Below are 10,286 nucleotides of genomic sequence, written 5' to 3'. Positions count from 1 at the left end.
TTACTCTCATTTATTCTTTTTGTGATGTCATTATGTTTTACATTTATAGGATAGAAAGGAAGTTTCAACGAGTCTATTCAATGAACTGAAAACAAAATTTACAAAACAAATTATTTATTATACTTAGATACAATCTGTAGACAAATAAACCATGTTAGTAGAATGAATTTTTTGATGCTAATAGCATGCTAACTGCTGAATAGAATTTAGCCACCAAAAGATAGAATGTCAAGCAATCTCGTGGTTAGAGTAATTACACAACTGCACAAAGTAAAACTTTTCCTTAGTATCCTTATTTCTTGAACCGGCGACGGTAAAGGTATAGATCAGGTTTTGAATGTGATTTTATGCAATTCTCAGTTGAACGTGGTTGGAAAAATCATTCATCCATGTGAGCATTGCTGATTTACGTCCATTAGTTGTATCAATGAGGCTCACTGCCAAGCACGCACAGTGGTTATCCTTCACTGTTTAATAGAATATTCCTTTGCTAATAAACGAATCAGTCTTATGGAAGAAAACGATTCAAAAAGGATGTAAAATAAAATTTACTTGACTGATAACACCAGTCTGCAAAAAAAAAAGTTGTTTTTCGCATGCATGAGATATTTTAGGTGAATTATATGGTTTTCGAAGTGAGGCATTCCATACTAAATGACGAAAAAAAATATTTTTTTAATTCCTCACTAATTTTTTAGCTAAAAGTTTGCATTGATAAGTAATTGTCGTTGAAACGGGACGACTACAGACATGAGATTCTCAAATATTGAAACCTTAGTAGTCGATTGGTTGGAAATGGTTAAAAAAAGAGACAAATTTTTTGTAGGTCGAAACATGGGACCCCTCGTTCGTCAAGGGGCCCGAAAGTTTCAAAAAAGTTTAATTTTTAGCAAACCTATTCACAATTTTTGTATAATTATTGTGATACTAGCTGATTGCTCGATCTTACTCGGGGCCCCTTTGTCAATCAGTCACTTGTACATCTGTTTTTGTAACGAAGACTCTCATAACGCAGGAAGCAAAACTTTTTTTATTCATTTGAATATGTCTACTCCCTTTGTCAGTTCCTCTCACGATGTCCCCCAACTACTTGTAAATCTGTCTTCTTCTCGGTAATCCCTATAAATCGACACAAAGCCTTTTTTAAATGTTATTTATTCTAAATGTATCTGATCCCCCGTGTTGCCACCTTACAGACCAAGCTTTGTAGAACTAATTAACGTTTTTAAACCTCCCTTTTTTTGATGGCCACCCTATTCCCCCTTTCAGAAAACAACTTGTACAACTGCTATCGTTCCAAATGCAAGAGAAACGCACCCCTTTATCCATTTCAACATTTCTCTCCCCTTGTAAAGAGACCATCTCCCTCTTTTGTCAATTCTCCGGTGCTGATTTTTTTATGCCAAAAAACATGTGTTTGACAAACGACGTTTGATAAAGAACTCATATTCCTCGTCCCCCTGCATGTCGGTTCCTTCCCAGTCAGCTCTCCCTTCTATCACGTAGCACGTATTATGCATCGGTTTGCTCTATGAAAATCGCTATACTGGAAACGAAATAAAGGTTTACAGAACCGTCCAGGCATTTCGGAGTTATAGCCTCCCCGTTTTCCTCTTATCAACCCCCCAGTGCTGATTTCCTTATAACAAGGAATATGTGTGTCAAGTTTGGTGGAGGTCAGTCAAGGCGTTTTGGAGTTATGGTGGAACATACATACAAACATACTCACGCTCACTTTTATATATATAGATATACTAGCTGACCCGACTTCGTATTGACACAAATTAAACTGTGTTGTACATAAATCGTGAATCTCGGATGACCTTTGTCACAATCTCGAGTTTTGCAAGTTTCTGGGGAGTTCATGGGTGTTTTAATATACAAATTTTCCTCACAGTAAAGTAGAAAATAACTCCCCCCATTGCTTAACCTGATAAAATAAAGCGGATAGCATTTAAATATTCGTCATCATTACAAACCATTTCGACGAATACCATTTTGCGGAACACCAAATTCTCGGTTGACCATAACGCGGAATATAGAGTTTCGCAGAATACCATTTCGCGAAAAACCTTACGCGAGATGTACGATTTCATAGAAAATCTTTTCGTAGAAAGACCATTTCGCAGGGGTGACCCAACTGAAGAAAAGTAATAGAGGTCAGTAGATCTAGGAAAATAAATAAACCTACATAGAGGTGATTTCTGCGGGGGGCTGGCCCTCGCAGTGGCCGGCGCTTTCGACGGCAGCTCGCCGACAACACTCGCGGCATCATAAAAACATTCCTGTCTCCAAAACCCCCCACATGCCAAATTTGGTTCCATTTGCTTGATTAGTTTTCTAGTTATGAGGATATTTGTATTTCATTTGTATGGAAGCCCCCCACTATTGAAGGGGGAGGGAATACAATTCCCCTCATAAAGAGGGTAGTGGTCTCAATTCACCATAGAAAAAAATTTGCCTGCAAAAACACCCACATGCTAAATTTGGTTCCATTTGCTTGATTAGTTCTCGAGTTATGAGGAAATTTGTATTTCATTTGTATGGAAGCTCCCCTTCTTAAAAGGGAGAGGGGTCATAATTCCCCTTATAAAGAGGGGAGGGGTCTTAATTCACTATAGAAAAAATTCATGTCTCCAAAAACACCCACATGTCAAATTTTGTTCCATTTGCTTGATTAAGTTCTCGAGTTATGCAGAAATTTGTGTTTCATTTGTATGGGAGCCCGCCCTCTTAGTGGGGGGAACCTTCCCTGGCCCCAAAAACCCTTAATGTAAATTTTCACGCCGATCGGTTCAGTAGTTTTCGATTCTATAATTCTATAACATACGGGCAGACAGACAGAAATCCATTTTTATAAGTATAGATTTGTATGGGAGCTCCCCCTCTTAGTGGGGGGAGGGATCTCTAACTATCATAAGAACCTTCCCTGGCACCTGCTGTAAAACAAACAACAAATGACACGTTTTTGCGAAGAAAAATGTTTTATGTTTGGCGTTCCCCAAGGAAGGAATTTGAAATTGCTTTTGTTCGTCATTTTCTTCAACGATGTTGCATTCTTGCTTAGTTAAAGATAACTTACTTACAGGGGTTTAACTTACAGGGGAATTTTGACCAATTTCAAATGTTGATAACTTCTACAAAACAAGACATATTCGAGTGTAACTAGTTGAATTGAATAGGGAATTTCTAGTAAATCAAAATACTGGGAGATTTGTGCAAGCTAGAAATATCCCAATAAATGTAAATGTTTCGGTCGTTTCCTAAGGCTATAGGCTATAGAAACAGGTGCTATCACCATTCTTTATTCACCAATCGACTGAAAATTGAATCTAGTTCTTGGATAAAATATAAATAATAAAGATTTTTTACACTGAGAAAAGATAAGCGGTCAAAAATATCAGTTTTTGACATACCCATCGATAATCCGGAATATCTCCGGTGCCCTCTGGCATCCACAAATCTCCGAGTACTTCCAAAAACTTAAAAAATTTCCCTGTCCAATGCTACTGTTTTTTTAAAGTTATGATTATTTATATTTGGTCAAAATTTTGCGTGTCCCGATCATTTTGTCTAAGCCCTGTATTTACGCCGATGATTTGAACATCTACGTGGTGATGCGCTGTGTCGAGGACGGCTTCCATTTGCAAATGTTGCTAAACGTGTTTATCAATTGGTGTCAGCTGAACAAACTCTTTTTTGGAAAGGGAGAAAGTGTCTGATGCGAAGAATGATTAATTGACTGAACTGGCAAATTTTTGATATGAAGATTAAAAATATATTAGGTTGTGCAATGGGAAGTTTCGGTTGTCGGCCGAGTGTTTTTACCTTTAAACTATTGCCGTACCCTTCCATTAGGTAGTCTAATACCTAGTTTTGTTTCACTCTCCCAATTCTACCATTCCACACACGCACCACATACTCCTCGGCGACGATATTGGTTTTGTATCACTGCTTTTTGTTTCTACCACAGAGAAGATAAACTGTTATCTATTCGGTTAGTCCGATAGAAAGAGGCTGTACGTTGCCGACCGTCGCTCCGGTAAGTCTAGTAATTTACCATCACCGGGTTTTTGACGTAGGAAGTAGGAGTCTCTCAGGAAGAAAGCTGTTACAGAGGGCAATTCCAAAAAATAAAAAAATGCGAGCGTCACGAAACAATGAAATATTTTGTGTTAATGTTATGTGTATTTTAATGGTTGGAATATCAATCGATTCAAAATGGACGTAACAATTTTGTGGTTTTTATGACAATTTTCATTTTTTATGACAATTTTCATTTTTTATCACTAAATAGTGAAAATTTACGAAAAATTTCAAGTTCAAATTTCCTCACACATTTTCTTCCTTGCCTCAAAGGAAAGGACGATAGTTAAACACACCATTTGTTTAGTATGGCTAATTTTTGCAACAAAAATCAGCATCTGTCTTATCCAAGAATAGTTTTCAAGCGTTTCATTTGCTGCTTTGCGTCTGTAAGTTGCTTGCAATTCTTTAGATATTTTCAATTGTACTTCTGTCAAGCATGCAAATAGCTGTAAAGTAGAATGTCGAAAGGAACTAATAAAACGCAGAGGACGTTAGTTAGTTGATATTTTAACTAACTGTCCACATGTTAGTTGTAAGACAATTATACTTCAGATCAATCTATCACAATGAATGGTACTATCAACTATTTTCGTGGAAATTGACGAATGCGAATCAGGGTTGTAAATAATAACCCAGAATAGTTATTTATTTTGCCCGTTTAAGCGTAGTTCTAAACAAGCTCCTTCGTGACGTTCAGCACCAGACACCGCCCACGACCTTTGTGGGGGAAACTGCCGTATTACAAACGGTTTATGGAATTAATATGATATCTTCAGCAATGTTGTAAAGTACATATTGTAATGCGCATCTCAAAAAAGTTATACACTGATAAAAAATTATTTCTGCAGAGCAATACTTAGTTTATCAATTTAATAGATAAACACCTCTATGAATATCCCATACCTGAATAAGTTTTAGAAATTTGATTTGGCTGAGGTGATACAATTAAATAAGCAAAATCAATAACGCATTTACGTTTTACGGTGCTCTTTTACATGTGTAAAAGGGGTGACAGCTGTGCTCAACTGAACATTAATTTTGCTAACTTTATAATAGCTTATTAAAAAAAGTCTTTATATGAAAAAATAAAATATTAATAAAAAATAAATATTTTTATTTTTCCTATATAAAGAAATTTCCTTAATAAATTCTGCTTCATAGCTGAGTAACATAACAGAAAATGTTATTTTTTCAATAATTGATAGCAACAAAAATGGATGGCCAAAGAGATATACCTGAGCTGAGCGTACACATCATTTACACAGCAAATAGTGAAAAACATTTTCGAGTGTAAGAATATACCCACTAAGAAATTTCCCCGTCAGGCGTCAGGAATCTTAACTGGTTCTAACCAACGTGCTATAGCACTCAGCCACTACGACTTATTGCCTGCGATTGCAAAAAAATCGTTGCCTCCTGCAATATAACGTTAGCCGCGGCGTAAGTTCAGTTTCGGTCGAACAAGCGTGAATTGTGGAAACAGTAGGAAATTTCGCAGCGAAAATGGGACCGGTAGATGCACATGGTGCACTTTTACGCGTTATATATACTCGACCGGGAAGCATTGCAATGCTTCTGATATTAGATGCAATTATTTGGCTGCAGCGCACTGATATTGTAGATTATGAGCATCGAGTTCAAGATATCCCAGCGAGTTTCATTTATGACGTTTACGATTTTGTGGTTGTTGGTGCAGGTAGTGCTGGAGCGGCAGTGGCAGCAAGGCTGTCGGAGGTCTGCAATTGGAATGTATTGCTACTAGAAGCTGGCCCGGATGAGACCTATCTAACTGATTTGCCATATTTGTATCCTGCTTTGCAAAGATCGAGCTTAGACTGGAAGTTTAGGACGGAACCAAATCCTAATTTTTGCCAGGGAATGGAAAACAACCAGTGCGCTTGGCCTAGAGGAAAAGTCCTCGGAGGGTCGTCGGTATTGAACGCTTTGATGTATATTCGTGGCAATGCCGCTGATTATGATGAATGGGAAAGTTTTGGCAATGTTGGTTGGAGCTGGAAAGATATTTTACCCTATTTTATTAAAATGGAAAATGTACGTGATCCAAAAATCGAAAATCAACCGTATCATGGTAGAACCGGACCGATCACTGTAGAGTTATTTAAAAACCGTTCGATTTTAATGCAATATTTTTTCGAAGCCGCTAGACAGATGAATCAAACTATTGCTGATGAAATGAACGGCCCTTCTCAATTGGTTTTTGGACCCTTACATGGATCCATACGAAATGGTTTACGGTGTAGTACTGCCAAGGGATATTTGAGACCGGTGTGGACGAGGAATAATTTTCATGTGTCTATGAAATCAATGGTGGAAAAGATATTAATCGATCCAAGTGACAAACGTGCATATGGAGTTTTATTCAAGAAAAACAACAGACGACACTACGTATTAGCTCGAAAGGAAGTTATTTTATCTGCTGGATCGCTCAACACTCCTCAACTTTTAATGCTGTCCGGTGTGGGACCAAAAGCAGAGTTAGAATCTCATGGCATCGAAGTTATTCACGATTCACCGGGCGTTGGAAAAAATCTTCAGGATCACGTTGCGACGGGTGGCATAACTTTTTTGATTACGAACCCAAACAATACCGGGCCACTGTCACTCACGATGCTTCAATCTGTTTCAGCATCTGCTATTCGAGATTTCATTTTTAATAACAGTGGAATCTTCATGAACATGCCATCCTGCCAAGTGATGGGATTCATAAACACCAAATACGCTCCCGTCGGTAGTACCCGTCCGGACATACAAATTTTTATGTCTGCTCAGTCGGAGCTTGCTGACGGAGGAACTTGGGCGGCTTATGGGGCAGCGCTTTCTCCTCAGTATTACGCAACGAACTTTGAACGATGGGTTTTCCACGATTCATTTCTCATAATGCCACTTCTGATGCAGCCGAAAAGTCGTGGATATCTTAAACTGAGAAGTAAAAACCCATATGAAAAAATCAGAATTTATCCCAATTATTTCGCAATACGTCATGACATCGATGTTATGGTAAATATAACAATCGTTTATGAAATTTAAACAATTTTATTTTGATGATGTGCATTTCTAGATTGAAGGTTTAAAATTTTGTCTCAAGCTGGCGCAGACTCCCGCTTTAAAAGCGTTGAATGCTACCCTAATATACAAAACGGAGCCGAATGCAACATGCAGCGGCAGAACGGGTGACGATTTCTACGAATGCTTGGTGCGACACTTTTCCCAAACTATCTACCACCCCATTGGAACCACCAAGATGGGTCCCAAAAGTGATCCCATGGCGGTGGTTGACGATCAACTCAGGGTGCACGGGATTGCTGGGCTGCGGGTGGTGGATGCCGGAATTATGCCCACGATTGTAACCGGAAACACGAATGCAGCAGTAATAATGATCGGAGAGAAAGGTGCTGACTTGATTAAAGCTTCCCACTTACCAGAGCTGTTGAAGGAACCAAATTTAGAGCCATGTGATACATACAATTTTAAGTATAATTAACAGTATTGATACATATTTTGGTACAAGCTATATTTACACAAACATTTAATTTTTTTGTTCGATTTTTTGTTAAAAGTAGTAAGCTTTCGGACTCTCGAATTTCCGATTTTTTTTTTAATTGTACCATTAATTAGAAATAGAGCTAACAGTAAACGATTATTTTCACCTGCTTTCGGTTCACAGATCACAATGATATCATCATTTCATACATATTCCATGCATGCACTCTTATAGGTAATTCCATGACACATTTTAACTGCACTCGACAATTTTAAAAAAGTCAATCAATAAATAGCTGCTACCTCCCCAGTATTTACAAGTATAACATATTACTTAGCGCTTATTAAGCAACGCTTCTCTTAATCCAGAAATCCTTTATAAGGTCTGCTCCTTTTTCGGCTATCATAATCACCGGCGCGTTGGTGTTGGCACTAACTAATTTTGGCATAATACTTGCGTCGATTACTCGGAGCCCTCGTATGCCGTACACACGCAGCTGCGGGTCAACGACTGCTGTTTTATCCCAGTATGGACCCATCTTACAGGTACCCACCGGATGGTAAATGGTGCTCGTGTAGTGGCGTATCATGCACTCCCAATAAAGATCCGTAAACATCTTTATGTGCGAACATCCGGGAAATTTGTAGGCACTTAGTGTGGATTGATATTTTTGCATCGTGTGTGTCCTGGAGACGGCATAAGCTATCTTCGCTCCTTCTATAAGAGTTTTGATATCGAGTTCTTCATCAAAATAGTTGGGATAAATGTACGGATAATCAAGTGGATTCCCACTGCGAAGCTTGATTTGACCTGTGCTTTTGGGACGCAGTAGCATGGGTATGATGCTCCAAGAATCCATGTTGTTAATTGGTGCATAAACGGCGTTATAAAATGCATCAGTCAGTCCGTGTGCCTTTCGCAATTGATTTCCACCATCAGAATTAGTTGATCCGGATACAAAGTGGAATTCAATATCTGGGTAATCGTCCGAAGCGTTGACATATTTCGTGTTGACAAATGCCAATCCTTCAACACCTCCCAGAATTGTGAGGGGTCCTTGCCCTAAGACTGCGTACTGTAGCACAGTTGACATGGAATGGAATCGGTTTTCCACAATTGACACTGGCTGGTTGACCATAAAAGTAAGACCTCCAAGCGCTACGTGATCTTGAAGGTTTTCACCAACAGCTAGATCGTTGATCAGTGGAATTCTATGTTTTGCGAGTTCACTTTTCGGACCTATTCCTGAGAGCATAAGAATTTGTGGTGAGTTGATTGAACCACCGGATAATATCACTTCCTTCGTAGCTCGAACATGGTGAATTTTCCTGTCTCTGATGAATTCTACTCCAAACGCGACTTTAGTTATAGGGTCAATCATGATACGTGTTACATGCGAGTACATGGCGACATGCAAATTAGGTCGAAGACGCGCCGGTCTTAAAAATGCTTTACCAGTGCTACATCGGCCGCCTCTTCTGATCGTTCCTTGTGCTATCATAAAGCCTGTTGTTTTGGCACCATTCAAATCTCTATTGTCGTATCCCATTTCGACACCTGCTTCAACAAAAGCAGCTGCTAACGGGGTGTGGTAAGGTGCTTCTCCTACTGTCAAATAACCGCCCGTTGAATGGTATGGAGTATTGGCCAGGTATGGATTAGTATTATCTTCTGATTTTTTAAAATAATACAAAGCATCCTTGTAGCCCCAACCGGCATTGCCCAAGGATTCCCAATTGTCATAATCCTTTTTGTTTCCTCTTAGATAAAGCATGTAATTCAGGACACTCGAACCACCCAATACTTTTCCTCGGGGCCAATTACAACGTCCTCCAAGCATAGCTAAAATATTGCCAACAAAAACAGCAGTACTGTAAGATGCATGTATGCTTAATGTTTATCTATACTCACCTAAGCAGTATTTTCCGGAAGGTTCAGTTTTATATTTCCAGTCTAATTTACTTAGTTGCAAATATCCAGCCATTAATGGTACTTCTGAAATTTCAGTCTCATCTCCACCAGCTTCTAGTACTAAAACGTTCCAATTTTCGACTTCTGTAAGTCGATTGGCTAATACCGCTCCTGCAACCGAACGAAATAGTTAAAACTAAAACAGAATTACTAAATATACCGTGTATTATACCAGCCGAACCGGCACCTATTATAATAAAATCGTATTTATCCATCATTGAATCTGTTGGAATATCTATCACTCTTGCCTCTGGGTCTACGAAGTCTTCATACTGGAAGTAGGCAATGGCCGCCACTAGCATAGGCGCAAACCATCCGACGTTCGAAGCCGCCGTGGCTACCGAACCGAAGGCGGCTCCTACCAGCTCACTCATTCTGTCGTTTGTCGGCTATCAGGCCTCGCTCGCACACCAAACAAACACCAGGTTTTTACAAGTGTGAATGGGAGACAGACTTAACGTGAGTCGTCAATGGAAAAGCTTATCGTATTTTCACTCCGCACGAACGCTTCTTTGGTATTGGTTTTGATTATAAACAAATCGCTGCCGATGGGGCATAATGTTGAGTAGAGAACTTCGTTGTCCGTCGTCCGATGCAATTGAATACACGTGTTTAGCGGCCTAGTGAGATAGGAAGAAACATAAAACGGATAGTAAATAGTAATGATTTCCTATTGTGCAAGAGATATACGACTCCATAATGGTAACTAAGTATACAAGGTATG

At 39.0% G+C, this 10,286-nt stretch overlaps 2 protein-coding genes across 7 annotated transcripts in view; one reads left to right on the top strand and one right to left on the bottom strand.

The window, feature by feature from the left end:
• The window catches only part of LOC128741252 (flotillin-2), a 366,737-nt gene that overhangs the window by 298,211 nt on the left and 58,240 nt on the right, over positions 1 to 10,286 (top strand). The window lies entirely within an intron of this gene.
• Positions 7,935 to 9,936, bottom strand: LOC128741250 (glucose dehydrogenase [FAD, quinone]). Its single transcript, XM_053836922.1, has 3 exons — positions 9,735 to 9,936; positions 9,503 to 9,673; positions 7,935 to 9,433 (listed from the first exon to the last, which is right to left on the bottom strand). The coding sequence occupies exons 1-3, from the start codon at positions 9,934 to 9,936 to the stop codon at positions 7,935 to 7,937; spliced, it is 1,872 nt and encodes a 623-aa protein (XP_053692897.1).

The sequence above is a fragment of the Sabethes cyaneus genome, chromosome 3 (genome assembly GCF_943734655.1).
Source record: "Sabethes cyaneus chromosome 3, idSabCyanKW18_F2, whole genome shotgun sequence".
Taxonomy (NCBI): Eukaryota; Metazoa; Arthropoda; class Insecta; order Diptera; family Culicidae; genus Sabethes; species Sabethes cyaneus.
The sequence above is the reverse complement of the archived record's forward strand: the minus strand, read 5'-3'. Positions and strand labels throughout refer to the sequence as shown.